The sequence below is a fragment of the Lissotriton helveticus genome, chromosome 11 (genome assembly GCF_964261635.1).
Source record: "Lissotriton helveticus chromosome 11, aLisHel1.1, whole genome shotgun sequence".
Lineage (NCBI taxonomy): Eukaryota > Metazoa > Chordata > Amphibia > Caudata > Salamandridae > Lissotriton > Lissotriton helveticus.
The window spans coordinates 914,745,714-914,770,552 of NC_136072.1; the positions used below are offsets into that span (position 1 = coordinate 914,745,714).

The 24,839-nt window shown below is 48.4% G+C and overlaps 1 protein-coding gene across 2 annotated transcripts in view; it reads right to left on the reverse strand.

Annotated features, from left to right (window-relative positions):
- The window catches only part of RASL10A (RAS like family 10 member A), a 119,438-nt gene extending 96,460 nt beyond the window's left edge, over positions 1 to 22,978 (reverse strand). The window contains exon 1 of one of the 2 annotated variants that reach the window (XM_078667182.1): positions 20,603 to 22,978. In XM_078667182.1, coding sequence (XP_078523308.1) covers positions 20,603 to 20,824 — 222 coding nt within the window. In that variant the 5' untranslated portion in view covers positions 20,825 to 22,978. The remainder of the gene's footprint in view (positions 1 to 20,602) is intronic. The other variant, XM_078667181.1, reaches the window with a different exon arrangement.
- Between the last annotated feature and the right edge of the window lie 1,861 nt (positions 22,979 to 24,839).

Here is a 24,839-nt window from a genome sequence, read left to right on the forward strand (position 1 = left end):
ACAACATATGATTCACATATCCAGCTCCATGACACAGCTCCCTCGTGTGAAATGCTGTAAACACCACATTTTGTAACCCGATGAATGCACTGCAAAGATTGTCTGTACAACCGATCAGCCGTCCACAGAGACATCAATCCGGTGGGACTGGCGCAACCTTTCACCCTTCTGAGGTCGATAAAACACTAGGTCCATTCAGCGGGCTTCTGATGAGGGCGCCTATTGTGCTTCTGGGAGGCAGCAAGACCTGGCAGAAAGTGTCACTTAGAACCCTGATTTTAACATTATCCCTTAGTCCATTTATTCGCAACTAGCACACAACTGTGAAGCCCCCCAGCACAGATATACAGCCTACACACGTCACAACAAGAGCAGTGACAACAATACAGGCACGCGCCTGTGCACGAAAGTAAACCCTGCACCCTGCACCCTTACTCTCGGTGCTTTAATTAGCGCACCATTCCATTAGCTGAAGTCACAACCTATGCAGGGGTCAAAATCCCCTCCCCCGCACATCCCATATTCCCACCCACAAACACCACACACGTCGAGAAAAAGGTGGACCACAGACCACAGCACTGGTTGTGAATCAGAGAAAACCTGAGCTTAAAGCTGGGTTCTTTTTTTTAAACCACTGTGATCCTGGGCAATTTACTTAATTTTTAGTGCCGCTGTTCGTGTGTGTACCAACATAATCCTTTAAACACATCCTGTACACCAGAACTAGGCGCTATGCAACAGAGGCCCAGACCCTTCCCAATTACCTCCAGTTAGGGAGAGACCGAGAGAGAGGGAGAGGGAGAGAGCACCAATGCTGGGGGCATAGAGAAAGAGGCAGTAACATTAAACATGGGACAGTGACACAACTGGCCGAAGAAACAGTGAGACACACAAGATGTACTACGGTGGCAAAAGCACTCGCACCCCCTCATATGTTTCCAGAGACAAAACTGTGCATTATTTAAATAGGGACCAAATTGAAGTTAGTTTATAGTTCTTCAACCAAAACCCAACCACTGCTGCCAAGGCGGCGATGGGTTGTCCGGCCAGCGCTGTAGAGATGGGGTTCGTGGTTCCACCATTTTGGGCTGCTGAACTCCGGGGGGCTGCAACAGGACGGGCTTGAATCCCACGGTCCTAAAGCCGGACTCTGCCCCGGAATACAGGGGGTCGCAAACCCGCAAATCATTTTTTATTTCCCGCTGCTAAGGCTACCGGCACCACACCCCCAGCACCCCCTCCCTGGACCTGAGGCAAAGAATGCTGTGGTGACCTACCCAACATCCAGTTGAGGATGGCAGCTGGGATCAGACCCTCCGCATCGGGTTATGGCGTGGGGAACCGGCGGGAAAAAGAAGCGGCATCAGTAAGGGCGCCAGGAGCAGCGGGCTTCACTTTTGCACCTTTTTTCGAAGGCGGGCTGCAAAGGACGATCGACATGTGGACATGGGGCAGCGTGACTGGAGCCTCCACCCCCACCTGTGCCACAGATCGAAGCGGTGAGCCAGGTCTCATCTCTGCATTCCCGGTGGTAGTAGGGATAGAACGAGGGCAGCATAGCGAAAGCCTTCACCCCTGCCCAGCAGAACAGCAGAAGCGGAGCACTGTGGCTGCACTGTGGAGAAGACGGCGCCATTAAAAATAAAAAAAAGCAGAAGGGACAACATAGTAACCAATCTAAAGACGCAATACCGTAGCGATAAACGTTTTAAGCATTTGTCCACTATAACAAAATTAATAATCGTCAGTCATAAAAAAAAAACCTTGCTGACCTGCAGCAGGCGCCACCCCCCGCCCTCTCTGCCCTCCCCCTCCCCACACTCTCCTCCCAATAAAAACAAGCACATTAGTGGCGGGAAGGGGCTTCCGTAGACATCTCCCTGTTGCGCCCCTAAGTCGAAACATAGCAGCACCCCACTCCCCGGCCCGTAAACCGGACTCACCGGCAGCGAGCAGCAGCAGCGGGAGGCACGGCTCCATAGCCGCCTCAGGCTCCATCAGGCTCCGCCCCTCCCGCCCGGCGTCGAAGTCCCGCCCGGCGTCGACGACACTTCCGTTGCCAGGCAACGGCCCCGCCGGCACCAATCCCAGCGCGGCTCCTCGTCTGACGTCAGAGGAGCTGCGCTCGGGATTTGTGCGGCTACCGAAGTTCCCGGGCTGCGGCGGTGTTAACGGGGAGGCAACTTTTAATTTACATACAATGCCGCTTTGGGAGGCGGCGGTGATTTGAGACAGCGTACCTTCTACCACAGTGCCTTCCCATGCGTAAGGGGAGAGGAGCCCGGTGAGTGGGGTTGAGGGTGGGGGTGTACGCGCGTGTGTCTCTTTGAGTGTGTTTGTGCGTGCGTGCGTGTGTGTCTGTTTAAGGGGGGTGCGTGTGTGTATGCAGCGTGTGTCTGTTTAAGGGGGTTGCGTGTGTGTGTATGCAGTGTGTGTATGTGCGCATGCGTGCGGGAGCCTTTCTGTGCATGGGAATATCAGGCACGGCGACGTGCGCGCTCACGAGCTACAATCTCCAGGAGGAGAAGCTCGTGACAGTCTGCAGTCCACATTCCCCCGAAAGTGACAACATTAGTTGTCTCCCTAGACAGCAAAGCTTCGCTTTGCTTTCGTCTAGGCGAGACCTAAAAAGGGGGAATCTAATATGAAAGATGGAACTTAAACTAACACCCACCTATCATACATGGGGGGGGCGGTACTCAATGCCGTTGGGAGCTTATTTATCCACTTCAATGAAGACAACATTTGGAAAAGCGTATTTGGAATTAGCGAGAAGACCGAGGGTACCCACTAATATTGATACATTGACACCAACATTTTTAGGTCTCGCCAGGCGTTAGAAACGCGCATGCGGTGCCCTAGACATGCGAAGGCTTCTTGGAATCAATACAGATCCAGAAGTCATGTCTCGGCTCCACCGACAATTTTCATTGGTGCGATTCATATGTCGTCATGGATTATGCTAAACATAGGGTAATGAGTGCACCGGAGGCCTTTTAATCCCTCCTGGTTGTCACCCTGTCCTATTTTGACCCCGCCCACCCAGATGGGATATTTTACATGCGGCGGGAGACAGTGTCCCTTAATTAGCTGCTAAGCACTTTTTTGGGGGCATTACCGCATTTATCTTTAACAATGGCTGACGCGCCTTTCATTTTTCTGGCGCGGCTTGTTTTTGCAGGTTTAGCCTCTGGCACGGCTTGGTTTTGTAGTTTTAGATAGCGTGAACCGGACCCGAAGGACACATTCATTATTTGGTAGGCATGTGGAGATTAAGTGATTTTCCCAGAATCACCTGCTGTTGAGCCGATGCCCAGGCTCGTTTTTTAAAAATCATTAGCATGGCGCCCGCTTCACTTTACTTTTATCTGCACATGCACCATGCTTTATATTAACATCAACGTTAAAGTGCAGCATGACAAGAAGCAATCGTCTTAGACAGTCATCCTGTCCGCATTACAGAAACACTAATAATTAACACCAATGCTGAGGCTCGTTTTTTTATGCACAGGCGCATGCTTTATATTAACATTAATGTGAAAGTACAAGATAACATGAAGCAATTCTCTTACACAGCCGTCCAGTCCCTGTTACTGGCACACCAATAAATAACGCCAACGCCGCTTTTTTAGGTCTTGCTGAGGCGTGGGCGGAGCAGCGAAGCTGCTGCCATGCCTCTGCGAGAGATATTGTTCTAAAAAGGGTACTGTAAGCCCCGCCTCCTTTTCCATTGGGTATCGTGGGTGTTTATGATAAATGCTGGCTTCCCAATGGAAAGGAGTATTTCTGGGTGCCACCCTGTCCGTTTTTCAGACAGCCCCTCCGGACCCTGTGGCCTGATTTGCGGCTTGTCGTGAAGAGTTTTCTTATCTGCTTGTTTATTTAACAAGCAGATAAGAACATTCTTCAGTACAGCCGTGAAGCAGACACAGAGAGCGGAGGTGCAGGGGGGCACGGGGAGTGCCGCTCTCCCCCCACCCACCCCAGCCGGCAGCCACTGTAGCAGGGGAGAGTATCTCCCCCGCCCTCCCATCTTCAGTCTCTTCGGTTGTTAACGCTCCTCCTTGTTGCATCTTTGTCTTCTGCACATCCCTTTCTTTCCCTCGTCCTTGCTGCCTTCATGTCCCTTCCTTCACCTTACTTCCAACCTCCCTACATCCCTCATCTTCGTTCTTTCTGTTTTTCTCCCTCTTCCACCGCCTTGTTTATTTTTATATTTCTGCCCAGGCTGCAGTGTTTTAGCAACACTGACCAGGGCTCCCAACAGGCAGAGAACATCTCAACCTTGCCCTCCAGTTTTATAGGAAAAGAAACCCGTTGTTTGGGTGCAGTGAGCACCTCCCTCCTCTGAGCCCTTATCAGTGCCCCTGTTACGGGCGCCGTGCTTTATAATAATATTAATGTGAAAGAGCAGTATGACATGAAGCAATCCTCTAAGACCGCTGAAAATGTTACCTTTCAGACATGGCGGATACACACATCCTAAAGTTTACGAGGATTGTGGATGGACTGCAGTATGCCGAGCTTGAGCTGTGTGGCACCTCCCTCTCTCCTCCCACAGCCATCACAGCGAATGCGCAACTCTCATTACATTTCTGAGGCCATGGTGAAAGTTTACAGATGTCAGCATGAGCTGATTAAAGGCGAACACTCCACTGAATCCTCTGCATACAGGGATGAAGGTTTGGGGATGACGGCATTAGCTCTTTCCTGCTCGTTATGGTGAGCAAGAGCATGCTGACCAGCTACAGGTGAGGCTCGGGAATGTTGCACAACATTAGAAGTGTAGCCAGCACTGTTTAAGTTTAAGTTTAAATCACTTATAGAGCGCACGTTCACCTTGCGGTTTCATGGCGCTGTGGTACACTGAGCCTCAATTAGCGGGGGGAGGGGCGGAGGGGATCGGGAACAGATGACGATTAAAGGGAAAAGGCCTGAGAAAAGAGAAAGGTTTTTAACGCTTTTCGAAACTGAGAATATTCGGTGAGAGACCTAAGGTGGAGCGGGAGTGAATTCCAAAAGCTAGGGGCAATGGTGGAGAATTTGGAGCCTCCCCATTTTTTTTGACGAAATCGAGGGACAGTCAACAGATGGTGGGAAGACGATCTCAATTCCCTCGCAGGAGTGTACGCTTTAATTTCGGAAGATATGAAGGAGGGAGCGGATCCTGCCATTGGGCAAGTTGATCGCCTGCATCATGTGTTGCTTGCCTGGAAGCATAATACTCTGCACCCCGAGCATCACTACTGACCGCACAGAACCATTCTTTGCCATTTGCTTTGCTATACAATACCATTAGCAAAGCAAATGGCTTTAACTTAATCAAAGGCAAGACCTATTGCATTTTCAATGCTTGTTATTCTATGCGAGTGTCCACTGTAAAAATAATCGGACAGGCCTGTGTCTATGTTTAAATATACGGACAGGATTGGGAAGGCTTAAATAGACTTGGGGGGGTATGGCATGGCTTCACTATGAAGAGCTCAGGGCTACATTGGGTTTAAAACCGGATAAGCCTTGTGAGAAACTTAAGTGGCACCCAAGGCAAAACATTTGTGGGGCCCACTATGGTTGGTAAGCATATCTCACAATGAAGATAAAAAGGTACGTTGGTGATAAAAAACAAAATATTTAGCGCTGCCAACTGGGTGGATGTGTTAGTTCTATTAAAAATGCAAAGGTCAGGACTCCAAGAAGCATGGAGCCTGGGGAAAAAAAACCTGTCTGCCCTTACTTTGTCACTTTCCTGTGTACAACAGCTATGCCCCACCCAAGCAAAAAACATGGTGTGCCTGCCAAATACACCACACAATGCATCAAGAACTCAACTGCACTTTTGAGGAGAAGCAAGCATGCAAAGGTTCTAGGAGCTCTAATTAAAAACAAGCATTGTCAAAGCCAATAGGTCTCCACTATGCAAGAGCTATTCTGCTTTCACCGCCCTCCACCTGGACCCGATCCCTTAACCTGCTTGGCAGTAGGCCTCACAGACAAGACCTACTGGCTTTGCCAATGTTTATTATAATCATCTCTTACAACGAATTCAGTGCATTGCAATCTATCGCTTGAAGTCTGTATGGTCACCCACTACAGGTTATCCTTTGCACAGGCACAAAGACAGGTTACATCTATACTGCATTATTTTGCTGCTTGTGTAACACGGAATGCACCAAACAATTATTTTTTTTTTACTAAGGGAATTGCTTCTGAATATGGCTTGATGACCCATTGGTAAACATTTATAACACACATCTTTCTCCTTATAATTAATTTTACGTGAGTAACATACATGTTAAAGAAGAGATTCAGTCTTAAGAGAAAGAAAAAAACTGACTGTGCACTTATTTTGTAGTGGTTCTAATGAAAGTACTGCAGGAAGTTGGCTCTGTAAATGGTACACCACTAGGTGGTTATACCTTGCACAGAGTCTAGAGATTCCCCCAAAAGTGTACAGAGTTCAATACAAACCCAAGTTGCTCTATTATTGGTAATGTGGTCGAGCAGCCTTAGACCTAGCACAGAGGAATGTAAGACATGTATTGCACACACATGACCAATAACTGATACACAACTCAAAAAGAAGATCTACTCCAATTTTACACAAAAATAAGCTTTGTTTGGGTTTTATTTTAAGGTCAAGATCTTCGCAAAAAGGAAGTACATTTTTAAATAAAAAAAAATTCAGTTTCAAAAGTTGACAGTGCAATTTTCAAAAGTTTGGGAGGTTGCAGGATGGAGACTAAGTGCCCTCTTTCTGCATGGAATGCCCACATATTTTGTTGAGTTGCTGATGTTCTTTGACTGAGTGTGCCCTGGGCTCCTGCTAATCAGGTACTGTTGGAACTGTATATATATATAATATATATATATTATATATATATATATATATATATATATATATATATATATATATATATATATATATATATATATATATAATAATAATAATAATATATATATATATAACCAGAGCCTATGTTCCTTCCCTAAAATTGCATTGAAGCCTAAACCAAATTGGCATCTATGGTTACATGTCAGCCCCTGGCAAAATGTACCACAAGTACCCAGGGCACTGTGACCAGAGAAGGCCTCTAAGGGCTGCAGCACTTACCGTGCCACCCTTAGAGGACCTGTACCCTGACACACCCACACTGCCTTTGCAGGCTCGGTGCAGAACAAAGTGAAGAGTCAGCATGGCACACATCTCTGTGTTCCATGCCCACAAACCACTGCTCAGGCATAGGTCAGTCACCCCTCTGGTAGGGTGCACTATACCAGTGGTGAGGGTATTGGTGCCCAAGTCCATTCTTAGGCATTGTAAGTGCACTGCTGCCATTAAGAGTATATGGTGCTGGGAATTTGTCATTACGAACTCCACAACACCTTACTGGCTACACTGAAGACTGGGAAGTTTGGTATCAAACTTCTCAGCACATTAAGCCCACACTGATGCCAGTGTGGGATTTAAAGTACAATGCACAACAGAGGGCATCTTAGAGATGCCCCCTGAAACTCGACCAACTACTAGTGACCCGACTGAGCGGCTGCTTAGGCTGCCACCAACCTCTGGTCCCCACTGGTTCTACTTTGGGCAGGAGAACCAGTGGGAAAAACAAGTGGGGGAAAGAGGTGTGCCCACCTCTGCCAAGTCTACCCGTCAGGTGGGGGAGGCGAGGTGAAGCACAACCTCGAGTCCCCGCCATCTTGAGGAGGGGGGCACCCAGCCAACCAGGGACAGGCTCCTGGCCCCCCCCCACTGGAGAGGGGCAGAATAGGGGGTGTACCCACCCCAAGAAAGGGACCCATTGTTCCCTGCCCTTTACCTACCTGTATTAAATTTAGGGGGCACCCTGAACCTTGCTACCTGAGATCCAGAAACGACAAGAAGAAAAGAAGAAGAAGGACCTAACAGCCGTGCAGCCAGCTAACAAGAGGAAGACGCCCACTGACTTGTCCCTAGCCCTACAGGCTTGTCTCCCCTTGAACCTGTTCCTGTGAAATCCAGGTGTGCCTGCAGCCAGCAACCTCAAAAACCCCGGAGGACCTGCCTGCCTTCACTTCCAAAGACCACAAATCCAGCCCACTCTGCACCACCGAACACGGCCCATACTCGAGTGGAAAAACACCACGAGGAGGTCACCCCAGCTATCCTGACGCGAGATCCGGTGACCCCTGACCTGCCTCAAGCCTCCAGCCGATGCCTGCGGCCTAAATCCAGAAGGCCCCCCTGACCGCGACCCAGAGCTGGTAAGAAGATCCGACCCCAAAAGGCACCCCTGCACCATACGCCCCACGGGGCCTTGTGGGCCCAAACCAACAGTGCCAAACCAACCCTTAACTTCCCAACTTACCTGTCGAAGTGGTGGTCGCACCCAGAAGTCCTTCATCTCCCTGCCTGCTGTGGTTTTGTAAACCGGAGGTTGTCCATAGAAAACAGCAGGGCACCCTGCACCCGGCCGAGTGCTGTTTCGACGGCGAGCTGCTGAGGGTGCACCTTTTGTGCTACTTTGTTTCCCCATTTGCCGTGCCCTAAACCCTAGGAGCTTAGCTCCCACAACCCAGTGGCCTGCTTGCAAGTAGCCACAAACCGGAGGCCCCCTGTCCCCCACTGGATAACATTGGGCCTCAACACTCTGCACCCGGCCGCCCTAGTGCCGCTGAGGGTGCAACAAGAGTGCATCACTGACCCTGGGGGACCCCCTGAGTCTAACCCCAGAACCTTAACTCCCCGAGTCAATAACTTACCTGTGAACCGGTTGTAGGAGAATAGGGCCTGCTTCCCATGGTTACCCCCACCTTTTGCTGTGATTCTCTGGTTTTTCGTCTTTAGTCTGGCTGTGGCACTGCTAATCAGGCCCACAGCCTAGCTGTTCTCTCTCAAAATTGATACCATGTACTTTAGGTACATAACAGATTGGTTACTGGGTCACCCTTGTGAGCCCCTGTATAGTGTACCCTAGGTACCCAGGGCATAGGTGCACCCTAGGCCTACCAGGGACTGCAGCATGTATTGTGCCACCCCAGGTTTGCCTTCCAAACTGACACCACAGGTCTGTTCATACAGCCTGGGTAAGGTGGTGCAATCACCCCTTACTTAGATATAGTATACCTATATCTATATACATATATAGACACATATACACCTATAAGTCACTCCTATGGCAGGCCTTGACAATCCTGGAGGCAGAGTGCTTGGTTTAATGTGAGAGGGTGCCCTAGCATGAGCTGAGCCCCTCTGCAGCTTTCGGAACCATCTCCTTATAGCTGTTCTATGATATAGCCATAGCATATACTCTTTAGTGCATTATAATCTTTGCGGTTAATGCTAACTTTGGTTTGGCTTTATCAAAACATGTTGTGTAAGGTGTCAAACACTTTGGCATACTACCCCCCCACCCCCCAGTTCTGGCGACGGGGGTAGCATTCCTGCCCTCCTGCTGCTGTACCACACACCGGCAGGGGAGGCCTGGACAATAGGTTTCCTGTCCATGGAGGTACTGGCACCTCCCCAGACAGGCTTTAGTGTATTGGGGCAGGGAGGGCTGCATTCAGTGAATGCTTTCCAGACACTGTCTGGGGCACACAAGGTGCTCCATGCATTTCCCAGTTTAAAACGGTTGCTGGGGCACTGTGTCCTAGTTCTGGCGCGAAACTGGACAAAGTGAAAGGGGTGTAACCACCCCCTTCCCAGGTCCACCCATAGGAGGGACCTTAAAGGTAGTCCAGCCCCTAAACTTAGTATAAGTATAGGATCCCAGTCCCTAGGACTTTAGATTACCCTGGACGAAACTCTGAAACATATATCCTGGACCTTCGACATTTCATTTCGACTGGAAGATGGAAGACATCTCCCTTGGGGTCAAGGAGTGACCACCCTGTTCAAACAGGCACCAACAGCAACATTGCCGGTCTGCATTTTCGAGGCTCCTGCCGGATCCCGAAGAATCTGCGACACAGGACACTGACTTCCAGACATCTCTGACCCCGACCTTCGCTCACAGCAAAGCTGAGACCCGTGGCGGACACGAGAGACGTGGGACCGGAACTCCTGGACATCCTGCATTTTGCAAGCTGCACTCACTTCACGAGGTATCTCGAAGTTGTGCATTGGGGTGCTTGAAGCCCCAGACCCGAGCACCATTTGCACCGAAGCTCAGAGGCCCCCACTCCACGAGTGTCCAGTGGGCCCCACTTTTGCATTTCAGCTCGACGCGTCTTTGCTGTTCCTAGTCCGTTGGCTAGTGACCCCCCCGAAGACTTTCTTTCTTCAACTTCTCCCCAAAAGAAAAGTTCCTTCGACCTTGCTGGTCTGCACCGAAGTTGATCTCGACGTCTTGCGTGGATTGCGTATGCCAAGGCTTGTTGGGTCCAATCCGGATACTGACACCGCAGTCAACTAGAGTCTTCGTGGGACAGCTCGAATCCAGCTCCTGGTCGTCGTCGACACCTCCTGGACCTCGTGGCTGAAGAGACCAACTTCACCTTTTCACCTGAAATCACCCGACATTGGCTGGCAGCTTTCCATCGCCATCCTGGTCACTGGCAAGTGACCCAGACTCTGGCCCTTCTGCTTTAAGGTTCTTCAGATCTTCGATCCACCCTTGGATCCACCCAGACACTTTTCCTCTGGTCGCCTGCAGCACTTCTTTGCAGATCTCCATTGAAATCGACAACGAAACCCGACACCAAAAGACACCTATGCACCCGGCTTCTGTGGGTGAGGTAACACAAGTACTCTGGTAGTCTCGAGGGTATTGGCCCTCCTAGTGTCTAAGTCTAAAAGGGTTACATCGTAGTCCATTCGGAAGCATCCTTAAATTGTAAAATTGTGACTTGTTCGTTTCCCATAGAAAGTCAATGGTAGCCTGCGGCTGTGTTTAGACACTGCACGTGTCTCCCGTGGGCCTCCTACTTCCTAACCTTTCATTGTTTAGAGTAGCCCCAGCGATTCCACAGGCCCCAGGCCTGCTTTCTAACTCTCACGTGGTTCTTATACCACTATTTTAGTATATGGTTTGTGAGGCCCCTAGAGAAAAAAGTATACTGTGCAACTTATCGTATGCTAATTGAGATTCTTGTATTGTACTTTTACCTCTGACCTCATAAAGAGTGCAGAGGGGTTGTGTTTAGAATAAATACATATATATTTGATATATACCTTGTGTGGTGTACTTTCATTTGGTACTCAAGGGATTATAATTGGTAAAACAACTTGCTTAATGCGCTCTCTGAAGTCTTAGCCTGATGACCGCTGGTCCATGCTACCACTAGGATAGCTTTCTATAAGGTTGATTTTACAACCACCATCAATAAGGGTAGATTAGACTGGTGCAAGGTGCCCACTAGAACTAGTGGACATCATATGCCAGGCTAACTTCTCACACCGATAACCTGTTTTTCCTCTATAGGATAACATTGACAATTTTCTTCCAAAAAGTTTCTAAGTGTGGAGTTTTGAAATCTAAAAATATTCTTTAAAAATCGCACGAATAACCAAAACTTATTTACTTACCTGTTTGCAGTAAATTTCCCAGTGCTGAATCTAGGTATCCAGTACAGAGTTAGAAGAGTAACGTAAAAAGTAACTTACCTGTTATTTACTGAAAACGCTTATTCATTTCAATGTACTGTATTTGCGGAGTGTTGCAACCTACTGCATCCCGTGTAAAAACAAGCATTTGCAATGCAATAGGTCTCGCATTAGGAAAGTTTAAGCTATTGGTCTTGTAAATGACATTTTTTTTATTTATGTGTTGGTTTTGAAAATAGCTAAATTAATAGCTTTGTCATTTACAATGACAATAGTTATAACTTTCGCAAATGTGACACCTATAGCATTTGTAATATTACGTTTGCTTTCACAAAGGGGAGCTGCTAAATAGATCCATATGCATGCGAAATTAATTAGACGCTATTCGTGACATCGAAAGCAGTACCTGGGACGGAGGACACCTTCAGGGCATGTAGAGCATATGTTGGAATGCTACTTAATTGACTCATTACATAAATTAAGCATTCGTTTTTAGAGCACACACAGCCGAAAAGATATCTTAATTAACAGAGTATAAATTACGGGGGTGGGGGGAGGAGTTGATTCGTAATGCCCCCCACCGCACTTCCCCATGAGCCAAAATGAGAGGACAGGAGAGGGAAAGAACCCAAATAAGACTTTTTTTTATTAAGGCGGGGTATTTACATAATAATGACCGTAACCATAACGCGAATATTATGTTTTATTATTGTTGTTGTTATTTCCATTCTTATTGGCATCGTCGTCATCTATGCAGTAAGTCACAAGAATGAGTGATCCCGGCGCTTTCTTTGGACTTGGTACTCCTTTTTTCTTTCTTGGTATGTGACATTGACCAGCATATCTGCACGACGCACGGAGAACGCGGCGAACAACATGTTGCGGCAGAAACCTGTTTTGCGTGCAACCAGCTGGGCTGGGTGAGCTGACATCCTGCCGGCACTGCGGGAATTGAACAGATTCTGCATTGAACAACCTGCATCTGTGCGCCTTGGAATAGTTTCTGCGCACTTTGAAGTGAAATACAGATGATTGGTTACAGATAATTAATAATGTGAATCGTCTACCTCGCCCCTTCATTCCCATAGAAGGATAAAGAATGAATCGCTCGCCTTTCAGGTAGCGAGGTAGTGACAGGTAAATATTAACGCAAAAAACACACAAAATAAGAGCCCCTCCACCCCCCCAACCGCTTCCAGGCGAGACACCTCTCAGTCTAATGATATCCTGTTGAAATGTACACAGGAACATTATAAGGTCCATTTTACATCTCCTTCCTGTGTTTCGTTCTGTGCTCGTCGAGCCTCTACAGTAAAATAGGTTTTCTTGTGTTCGTTTGCATTCGTGATTTTGAACCGTTTATGCAAATCTGAGTTCCGTGCAGGTTGTTCAGCTACTGCCCGAATAAGAGCTCTTCCTTGCTCCTGTATGATGGCGTTCCTAAATCGGTATTTAATCCTCTATTTATCTCTAATAACCCGTTTTCCGGCTGGCTGGTCGTGTGAGGTCTCTCTTCGCATCGATCATTGCGGGAGTTTACGTAGATTGTAGAATCGACAGAGAGCACGTGTTGGACCTGCAACTGAAGGCTGACAGATGTGTTAAGTCTGAGTTCGATAGCGCTGTATTGCCACTCGCGACGCTTTAGCGTCAGGCTATCTCCGGCCTTTCCATCGCCGCATACGTCCATTCGGTCCTTCTGTGTGTCGGAGCCCTGATCTTTGCAAGCACCGGGAATCCGGTAAAAGGATGGCAGCGCGTGAGTCTCGGCCGGAGGCGTTTCTGCGACCACATGGCCTGGGAGGCTGCACTTCTGACAGGGCTGCAGTGGGCACCAGTACTAGCCCCAAGCATGTGGTGAGCGGCCTTCTGCACACGAGTATAGACATGAATATTGGGGACCCCTTCGTGGGCAATTTCCCTAAAATTATAGAAGAAACCGCATAAGTACATGGGTGCGTCTGTCACGGTACCGAGAGCACCGCATTATTTTTCCAGGGGGGGGCGTCTGCCTAGGGTACCGGAGAGTACCGCATTATTTCAGGGGTGCAGCTGCCAAGATGCTAGAAAGCACCGCTTAAGGCTCCGCCTGCCAGGCACCGGCAAGCACCGCATTATTTCAAGAATGCCTTTGCCCTTTCACCGTAGAACATTGCATTATTCCAGGAGTGTCTCTGCACTGGTACCAGAAAGCACCGCATTATTCCAGGAATGCCTTTGCCCTTTCACCGTAGAGCATTGCATTATTCCAGGAGTGTCTCTGCACCGGTAGCAGAAAGCACCGCATTATTCTAGGAATGACTCCGACACTACACCTTGAAGTACCGCATTATTCCAGCGGTGTTCCTGCCACGGTCACGGTAAGCACCGCATTGTTCCTGGGGTACCTCTGCTACGGTACCATGGCGCAGTATGCCCCCGGAGGAGCACATGGTGTGTGTACTGGACTGGCACATCCATCCCACTCTGCTCTCTGGCGGGAAGTGACCTTCCTTTGACTTCTGGACTCTCTGCTGGTTGTTTCCGACTTGGAGTGAAAGCCAGACCCTTTGCGCACAGCTGACAGGTTACTCGCTATAGTTGGTGCATTTTTTACTGCTCCTTTATAGTGCTCTATGGCTCCTCAAATATTATTATACTTGCCTGAACTCTGAAATAGTGCAGCAGAGAAACGAGCACACTATTAGTGTTTCCGCTGAAGAACTTGGTTTGAAAAAAGTAGAAACAAAACAAGTCTTAATCAGAGATACGGACCGTCGCTTCACTTCCGTGCATTCCGTGGTTGTGGAAAGATGTTTACGAAGAACGTGTGCATTCAGGGTCCACCTGATGGCACGCGCTCAGGAACAGGAGGAGGTTGTAGTATTGCCCCCACATGGAAGCGCTTATTAAAAGGGGCTCCCTGTTCGTGCATGGTGCTTTTGTAGATTACAACTCTAGCAATAACAAGCAAAACAAGTGACGTCAGGCGGGCGCGTGCACTTCCGCGCAGGCGCAGAGTGTTCTTGGTCGCTTCTCCGGCACCCGCCCGCCCATCCATCGGGAGCCGGGCAGAAGGAGCCCACATGAAAACAGGACAAGAAAAGAGCCTGGTGAGGTGAGGTAAGGGGGGGGGGCGTGTGTGTATGCAGTGTGTGTGTGTATGCGACGGCGGGGGTGGGTTCTCTGTATGCGTGTGTGTATGTGCGCTCATGTGTGTGTCTCTGGTGAGGTAAGGGGGAGCGTGTGTGTATGCAGTGTGTGTATGCAGTGTGTGTGCGCGCATGTGTGTGTATGCGACGGCGGGGGTGGGTTCTCTGTATGTATGGGTGCGTGCATGGGTGCTCGTGTGTGTGTGTGTGTGTGTGTGTGTGTCTCTGGGTATGCGCATGCGTGTTGGTGCTTGCTTCCGAGGCAGGAGAGGGGCACGGCGCCGTGCGCGCCCACAAGGTGCAATCTGCGCTCGTGCACCCTCTTGTCCTCATTCCCAGAAACGGGTGACTATAGATGTCTTCACAGACAGCAATGCTTCGCATTGCTTACGTCTAGCTCGACCTAAAAAGTACAAGTTCTATTGCATTTTCAAACTACTCTACAATCAGCAACTTATTACTGTAGGCTTGCTTGGTTCTAAAAAATAAAACAACAGTATTATTTTTATACAAAAACAATTGGCCCAGAGTTCAGTTCTTGAGTGTGTGAATTCTTTTGCTGACTGTGTACATCAAATTCTTAACACTGTCCACTGATACTGCCCAACCACTCTACCACAAATAGAGAGTAAGGTTCTATCTAACTTTAACCTCTGCCTACCTCTGGGGTCAACTGGACTCTAAACACATGGACCGCATTTTGATGTAGTATATATAGAGCCAGTTTCCTACAGAGACCAACGACAGCACAGGTAAGTAGACATATAGGGGGTCATAGGGGCACTGTCAATTCAGCTCACCAAAGCTCAGGGGCTTCGGTGTGGGGTGCCTTTATATGTCATAGTGTACTTATCGTAGCAGGTCGTGGTCAGGGGAAGCCTCTGGATTCAGGCTGTAGGCATCCTTGTGGAGTCTAGGAGGGTCAGCCAATGCTAGACTTGAGGTCAGGATCGCTGGGGAACATGTTCTGGGTCTGTGGTCCACCTGGACATGGGCTGGATGCATCAGGTGCACAGTGGGCCGCACTCGTGGATCCTGAGGGCACTGGAGTCCTTTGTGTTGGTTTCTTGGGGGCAGAATCGCTGGCCTCCGGAGTTCTGTTTTATTTTTTCAAAGTTCAGGCAGTCTTTCTCAGGTTTCTGGAAGTCGCTGGCTGCAGAACAGGCGTCGTCTTCTCGCAGGGTCTTTGAAGCTGGAGACAGGCTGGTAGGGTTGGGGACATGTCATTCGTCGTCTTCAGGCTTCACTGCATTGCGTCTTCTTGTTCCTTCTTCTTAGGTCACAGGTAACTAGTTTCAAGGTCTGAGGGAGCTCCTAAATACTAGGTTAAGGGGGCGTTTTAAGAGAGAACAGGTAGGACCAATGGGCACCTCTCCTGGGGTGACTACACCCTCTATTATGTCACCCTCCTGTGGGAGGGGGCATAGTCCTAGCCCTGATTGGAAGAGTCCCCTCATCTTCAAGATGGAGGAGATTGAAAAGTGTGCTTAACTTCACCTCCTCCACCTGAGGGGTGGAGTTGGCAGAGGTGGGCACACCTTCTAGTCTTTCTAAGTTTTCCCGCCCAAAGTGGGGGTGTAAACCAGGGACTGCCATCTGCTGCTAACAGCAGAGGCTGTGGGGTTGCATTACAAAGGTCGCAGGCCTTTGAAGCTTCCCCTTCGAGCACTGGACCCATCCTGGGGGAGGAGGTGTGACACCTATGCCCATGATGTGCATTGCTTCTGGTACAAAAGAGCAGAGGCTCTCCACCCAGGTGGTCCAGAAACATGTCTGGTGGTGCCAGGCTGCCTAAAACCAGTCTGTGGCCACGCCAGAGTTGGTATGTCTTCAGGGAGTACCTCTGAGGTGCCCTCTGAGTACATAGTTCAATAAATCTCACACTGGCATCAGTGTGGGTTTATTGAAAGGAGTAGTTAGGTATGAAAAAACTCCTGGGTTCAGTGAAGCCATCATGGTGCTGTGGAACTCGGATTGTCATGCTTCCAGTCCATGTACTCTCTATGGCTTCCCTGGCACTTACAATATTAAGGAACATACCCAAATATGGTAGTGGCATATCTGCTCATGCAGATATGCCCACACATGTGATATAGTGCACCCTTCCTGAGGGCTGGTAAGGCCTGCAAGATGGGTTACTTACCTAAATCTTGGGCAGTGCTACTTGGCATAACACACAGGAAATGCCATGTCGACCTTGTTGTTTTTATCTGCACCAGGCCATGCATGCTGCTGTGGCAGTCTGCATGGCCTAGGTGACGGGTCCCTAGGGACCCTCTTCAGTCCCAATGCCCTAGGTACCCATGTACCTTTACCAGCGATTTACAGGGGGCCTGAAGGCCCAACTGTGGATCAGTTTTAGGGAAGGAATACTGGTAGTGGGAACATAGGCAGCAGGGACCCAGTACTCTACAGTCGAAATTGTATCAAAAGCCAGGCAAAAAGTGTGCGTGTAGGGCGGTACTGCAAAAGAGCCCCATTTTCTCACGAGTACCAAATGATTTGTGTCTAGCTTAGCCCCGAATTTCACATTATAAAAGCGGGGAAATGTATTTACTCAATTTCTTAACATACAATCACAGTAAAAATTGTATGAAATGTGTCTGGTCTGTCCTTTGCCTTGATGCAACTTTTCTGTAACATGGGTCGTCGTAGCAAGTGTCCATACAAACCTCTGTGCAAATAGCTATATCATACCTTCTTCTTTAAGAACAGTCTCACCATGGGAGGAAGAGGTGGGGTCTTGAAGGGGGCGGGCCTCATGCTGAGAAGTACCTACGAGACACTTTGAACCCCACCCCCAAATCCCCTCCTCCCAAAACAAACAAAAAAACAGTTCCAAGCCTCGGAAAATCTGGAAAACCACTACTTACAGTGGTTTTAGCTCTTTTCCCTGCCACCATGTGATTTGGACTCCTCAATGGGTGACAATGTGATGGGAGCCGATATAGTGTGTCACACGGAGGCACCGTGTGAGTTGGTAGGTATGCTACATCATGGACAAAACTGGCGAAGTTATAGTTTGTCCCATTCTTTCTTAGTCATTTACACATGAGTGGAAATCTGGTGTTAAATTCCACCTGCACCCCATCGTAAATTTTTGTATTGTGGTATCTGTGCCAGTTACTTATTCTCATTTGTAAATAGGCCAGTGTTTATTAGGACAGTAGCGTGGGTGCTTCCTGAGTGTGCCATTTGCATTTATTTGTTGGTTCTTTTGTTGATTCGTTGTGTTACATGCCACTGGTATCCTCTTTTATGCAAACACTGGCTCGGCATGTAATGGCTTGCCTTGCATACAGATTGCATGTCTAGATCCACTGTGGTGACCGATCCTTCGTTGTCTTCAGATTTAACATAAATCTGAATTTTCAAAGGATACGAGGGGGGCCAACGACCTCAGCCCTCTTCAAGCCTTGCAGAGGCTCTCAAATGGGGGCAAGCTTCCATATGGGCCATTTCGCTGTGGGGTTTTGGCACCTTAAAGTTGAGAAAGTGAGAGAAGGTGCTGACCCCTGGCTGGCTAGAATGGTCACTGACCCACAGCTCGCTTGAACCCAAACACAGAGAAGAATTGTGGCCCCGGTGACTGACACCCTTCCCGTTGTGATTTAGAGGCCTGTGATACTGCACAGACAACAAGACCATGGTGAAAATGAAACAAGACCTATGTATTGATTATTTGGTATTGCAGTGCTCTTGGCCCGCACTGACAAAAAGCGAAGGAAACCAAAACCCAGGCAGATGGTGTCCCTTAACACATGTGATCTGCTGGATAAGCTACTGACTTGGGGACCTGGGTTTGAATCCCATCCGAAGCAGCTGACTAAAAATTATGAGATTCTGACCATATCCCCCGGGCCTATAATTGTAAATATGTGAAAACTATAGACATTCAAAGACGTAAATTACCACTTGATGTATGAGGTATTGCATCGTCTCCCAACACTTCACATAATGAACAGCACTGGCTGTGGCCTACATCCAGACACTTCATAAGGCCCGAAACCTTGTTTTTTTATTGGCGTATATAGAGCTTTCAGAAGGCAATATTCTATTTCGTCTTTAGAATGGAATATCCTTGCACCCTTCCTATCACTAAGGCAAGTTGTTGGTGCTCTAGCTATTGCAAAGCATTATTTCTATAGTGCTTTAAATGTAAATGTAAATGTGGGTGTACTTGTAAAGCGCACTGCGACTCCAAGGAGTATCCTGGCGCTGAAGACCGCTGGGGAACCCGCCCTGGTTTTCCCTGTAAGATGGTCCCTTTCTGGGTATCTCCAAGGCGAAACCAGGCATCCCCGGCATCTGTGGTGGGCCGTTGTAGAGATGAGGCAAGCTTAATGCCCAGAGTTGCCGAGTGTGTTCCCTGGTTAGAGTAGGCACCGAGGCGAGAATTATCGAGTCCGTTTTGACCCTGGTCCACGACCCTGCCGCGTCGGGAATTGAACCCTGGTCCCGGGTCGTTCTCTGCTTACGGGTCTGCCGCCTCTAACCAGTGAGCCACACCACTCCACCCACTGACTACCCATTGACGAGGTATCAAAGCACCCTCCCAGTTGCTCGCACAAGTATCTAGTCAGCAGAACGTGCATGGAGAAGGGTGCTGATAGAAATGTCAAAAACGTATGCTATATATAAACGTATACCGCCTGGGGCCCACAGAATGTGCCCTACACTTGGCATCGGTGCTTTAAATAGGCCGGCACTGAGTACCACCATTTCTTTAATTTAAAATGGAGAGTACCTATCTCAGCACTTCTGCAACCCACTTAATGGGAGAGCACCAGGACTTCTCAGGGGTAAATGGGTACTATAAATAGTGAGTACCCTCACTTTTATATTTACATTTAAAGCATTGATTAGCACAAAAGTGAGCAGAAGCTTCAAACGCACTGAGTGGGAAGCAAGAGGAATGTGAAGGATAGTTTCAAATGCTGAATATATAAACAAGTCTGACTTATTGTCCAAGAGTCCCCAGCATGGTTCTGGGAAGAGCCAGGTCTTTATGTGTTTTGCTTTTTCTGAGGTGCAAGTGCGGATGAAGGTACAGGGTTAAGGTTGTCAAGGTTACTTCACATTACGCTCCTGTTGTGCCTCCTTTAGAGTGCAAACAGCCACTGGACATCCTAGCTAGGACTTACCTATCAGTATGCCTTCACTGGTGCTAAAAAGCTGCACCGTCAATCGTGACTAAGCATCTTGCTCCTCACACAACATTAGCTCAACTACGCAACACCTGCACACACACACACACACACACACACACTGATCCCCAAGATATATGACTGGCAAATGATACAGCCCCAACAATATGGACACGTCAAACAACAGGACCATTTACACATCTGGAACAAAATAAACAGCGATGGCGGTGTTGCACACACCCACACACAAATTAGACCACAAATATCCACGTCAGGATCGGAAAAGCCCTATCCATTGCACTAACACTTACTAACCATTGCTAGACATAGATCAAGCGCACTGAACAGGTCTATATGATTGCTGTTTGTTGGGTGGTACTGAACTGTTTAATGAGTTTTTATGTTATATGTTGTTTAGTTATGTTTTGGATGATCCCTGATATTTATTTCTGCCCTTTCCACAGTCTAAATAAAAACAATGACTTCAGACCACCATGATTCTGGTCAATGTGAATTCACCGAAAGGTTTTCAAAAGAATTGGAGTACCATGCAGATATCAGATGTTCGCATCGCATAGCTAAACTGCTCCAACATAGCAATGAATGTGCCCTGCCAAGTGCCTCATAGGTACTGCAACTACAGAAGGGCTACTCTTAGCACCATTGTTGGTTAATTGTCTTTGTTTGGCTGCTCTCTACAGCAGCTCTATTTTCAAAGCAGACAACTCAGGACACTGTCAACATATGCTACAAAGTAAACACATTGTACAAACACGGAAGGGGCAGTGCCTTACCTGAGAGCTAGTCACTGGAAAGGAAGAGAGTTTTGGAACATCCATGATCTTCACGTCAAACATGGCCCCGTTTAGTATAACCGAGGGCCTGTAGACGTCCTGAGAAATGGTGGGGCTGTAGGCTTCACTGAAGTCGTGGTTCACGAACTGTCGGATGATGGCAGTCTTGCCCACCCCGGGGGCACCCAGCACTGCCACCTTTAGTGTCTCCACCATGTCCATTGATGGTGCATTTAAGAGCTCCTCGCCCCGCCCACGGGGAGCCAGGAGAACCTCCAGTCAGAGGAGCGTGGGCACCATGTTTAGTTAATTGTCTCCAGGAGGACAGGGCTTCCCCTTCCAACATGCAAAAGCAGACTTCTGGAGACCGCCTTGATATGACTGTTCCCATTGGAAGCACAAGCAGTGCTTGGAAGTATCCTGAGATAGTGAGATCCTCTTCAACTAACAATTAATTTAAAAATCAGTTTAAGATGCGCAAAATTGCCCTGCAAAACAAAAATCCTTCGACTACGAATTATAAAGAATAATTTTGTATCAGAAAATTGTCCAATGTTAATTCAGCAAACCCTGGGTTTGAAACAAGATGACGTAAATAATGGCAAATTTTAGGTTAGAAGCCAAGCTTTTTATCTTTGTGTTAAATGCCTAGCTCCACACCAAATGACAAGTCTCATGTCAAATTCCAAATTCCCCATCAAATGATGTGTCAACTACCAAGCTTCAAGACAAATGCCCAGCATCACCTCTTCATATCAAATGCAATACTTCATATCTTCTTATGAAATTCCACGCTTCACCTCTTCTTAGCAAATGCTAAGATTCACATGCTTGTATCAATTTTAAACCTTCAAATGTCAGTCTCCGCGTCAAGCTTCAGGCGAAATGTCAAGTCTTATATCTTCATATCAAATGCCCAGTTTCAGGTCTTCATATGAATTTCTAAACTTCATATCAAAAGCCAAGCTTCATGACAACCACTCCAGGGACTTTGACATTCCTAATGTCAAAAGTAATCCAGTGAAGCTCATGGAATTTGCGTTATATTTGGGTTTCAGGGACATCTTCTCAACTACCAATCATTGATCTTTTGGACAAAGTAATATCTCCCATGGCTTCAATCCTCGCACCAGGTCAGCTCCCAGACTGTGGTGACCTTGAGTATATTGCAGATGAGGTGTCTCAGGAAGGCATATTCGTGGGTCTTTGTCTCAGCGGAAGACTTTGTAAGTGTGAAGCATTCGGGACTTCTTAATCAGACTGGCAGAAGTCTGAATCCCATACACCAGCATGCCCCACAACCACAAGCCTCGAGAGGGAAGTCACTCCGGTTGGGTTTGCAGGTGCAGCGGCCTAGTAAGCAGTTGATTCGTGCAGGGCATGGCCTTCGGCTACTATCAGACCACCGGGAACTTTTGGTTCCGTCTAAATCAGCGAGGACTCCATCAGCGGAGCCCGCAGGACCAGCGGCGGAAGCTGGCACCCAGCTCGCAACGCACCAAGCAAAAGCACAAAATTAAAAATATATATCAGTAAAGGTAAAAAGGCTTCTTATCGGGAACATCCAGCTGCAGGCGCCCGGTGTCCCAGGGGGAGTCAGTCAGTAGGTGGTGCCCACCACCTGCCGCGAGCTGGGAGCAGAGGGAACTCTGCAGTGTGAAGCCTCCAGTGCAGATGCAGGCTCGTCCGCCCCCTCAGATTGCACTAAGCCATCGGCAACCGTGTCCGTGGAGAGGAGGGGCACAGATGTGGAGCTCCCGGGGTTGATAACCAATCAGCTTCAAGGGGTCAGGGGCCTCCAGCACCCTAGCGCGTACGTTACCCTCGTCCTGGAGTCCCAGTCCAGCTGCAGCTTCATCAACTCGGATTCCACGCACCCTGCCCTCTACTCTCCCTTTCTTCATCTCCTCTCACCTCCTTTTCGTACCCTCGCTTCTTCCTCCTGCTCTCGCTTACTCCTCCTTCCCTCACCGCTTCGTCCTTCTCGTCTCCTCTGCCTTCTCTCACCTCCTCTTTATTGACACGCCTCCTTTTTTGGCTTACCGCACGCCCCCTTTCCGCTCTTTTTTCCCCTTTACTTCATTTCTATTCCCTCCCTTCACTCCTTCTTCTTTCCCACATCTCCTTCCCCTTCTTTCAACTCCTTTCCCATCCTTCGCCTCCTGCGTCTTCTCTCGTATTTCTTTCCTTCATCTAGTCCTCTTTCCCTCGCCTCTGTTCCCTAGCTCCTTAGGCTCCGCCCGCCGCCTCGTTCACACAGCTCGGAGCCTCGGACGGTCAGTGGCGCGGGCCTCCCCCGCAGGGTCCGAGCTCCCGGTGAAGGAATGTGTGAGCTGCGCCGTGCTCAGAATACCTATGCGATGCTGCGTGCTCGGTGCAGAGGTCAGCCTCGCGGGGAAGGTCCCGCTGCTCCAGGTGCAGGCTCCGCCCCGGGAGGCACGAGACGCCGCTCGCCACAAGAGCTTGATTTTCACGAGCATATTACTATAATCTGCTTTATTGAGCTCTGGGTGACTCCCCCTTCCAGTCGTCTGCAGTCTAAATTACAAGGGAGATCCAGGACAACCGACAGTACGGGAAAACACAGCTTCAAGTACAGTACGGCGCGTGGGAAGAAAAACAAAAGAGCGCATTTTGTGATGGAGCGTTTCTTGCCGCAGGCGTTGTACTATTTTTGCAATTTTATATAACGTGGTCATGGTCTGAAAGCACCAGAGTGCGTCACAGCAGTAGCACGATACAAGGGTACAGCAAGTAACAGTTACAATAATTACGTTCAGGCATATTGCGGGATATAATGCAAAAACTATCGGTAAATGCGGTAATTGACACTATGAGGTAGTCGGTTCGCAATAAAAAAAAAAGTGCCTCCTGCTGTAACCAGTGCACATGACAGACACGCAGTGCAGAAAAGAATAGAATTTTGCTGCAGCGTGCCATCAAACGTAGCCTGTAATGCAATAAGGGTGCTTCTTGCTGCCTCGGAAGAAGCCAGATATAATGAAATTATTGTAAATAAATTATACACATAAATACTTTTATGACTTTATAACAGCTATGCATATTTGAAAAACAGAATTGGCCCACATTTACTATTGATTAGCACTCAACCTTGCGCAATACAAACGGCAGCACCAATCAAATTTTGTGCACATAAGGATTTTTTTGTAGGTGAAAAGTTGACACGAGCAACTGCCCCAAATGTCAAGTGCAAACCTCTGATAATCTATGCAAAGGGGGACATAATGAGGCAGGAACAGCGCAAGCACCCTTAGAATTCCAAGCAAAGCAGGATCAAGAAAAGTAGCATGACTGGCTTTGCTTGAAATCCTAGTAGCCAATGAAACCGGGCATAAATAATGGGTAACTGGAATATCATTAGACATTCCAACATGTGTAGAGAAGTGCCTTTTTTGTACAGTCACCCTCTTTACTTTTGGCCCCAATGCGGACAGTGGACCATGAAAGTACACTGGAGCCTGCTTTACCAGGCCCCAGTGTCGGTGCGCTCTCCCTAAAACTGGCATGTGTGAATTGGTATTCCCAACTGGCAAAGGACTTTAACCCCCTTATAAATCCCTAGTATATGGTACCATTGGTACCCAGGACATGGGTTTTAAACGGGGTCCCAGGGACTGAAGCACTGTTTGTGCCACCCTTAGTCAATCGCGGCCAGCATGACCCATGGGTGGGGACTGTGATGGCAGCGTTGTGATTGGCTAGGACTCCGTCCGTACAGGCGTCTATGGGGAGGCCGTTTTCTCCATACAGGCTGCACAGCAGCCTACATGGAGAAAACAGAGAGTGCTATGACTGGTTTGGTCGGCCCTGGGACCGAACAAACAGTCAGCGCCTATAACATTGGGCTAGCCACTCCTCCCCGACCACCCACCCGCCTCCAACCAGGCAAACCCTTCTTCTGCTTTCTCGCAGTGCTCCGACACCCCTGTGGAGGAGCCGCTCCTGCCCTAAGTGCCCCAAGTAAACTACTGCCAGCAGGTCTGCCATTGCAGACTGCAGGAGCAGTTTAAACTGCATAAGCTCGACTTTGACCTTACCATACGTTGCAAAGTCAATGCATTATTTTTAATATATGCCAGTCATCCCTAAGGAAGGCTTCCTGAGCTCAGGAGGCAGGTTGCATTATATTAAAGGTGCGGACATGTAAGCAGTAACAGCTGGTGGATTTTGAAAGTGATGGGGCGGAAATTTTATACCAGAGTATCATGAGCGAGAA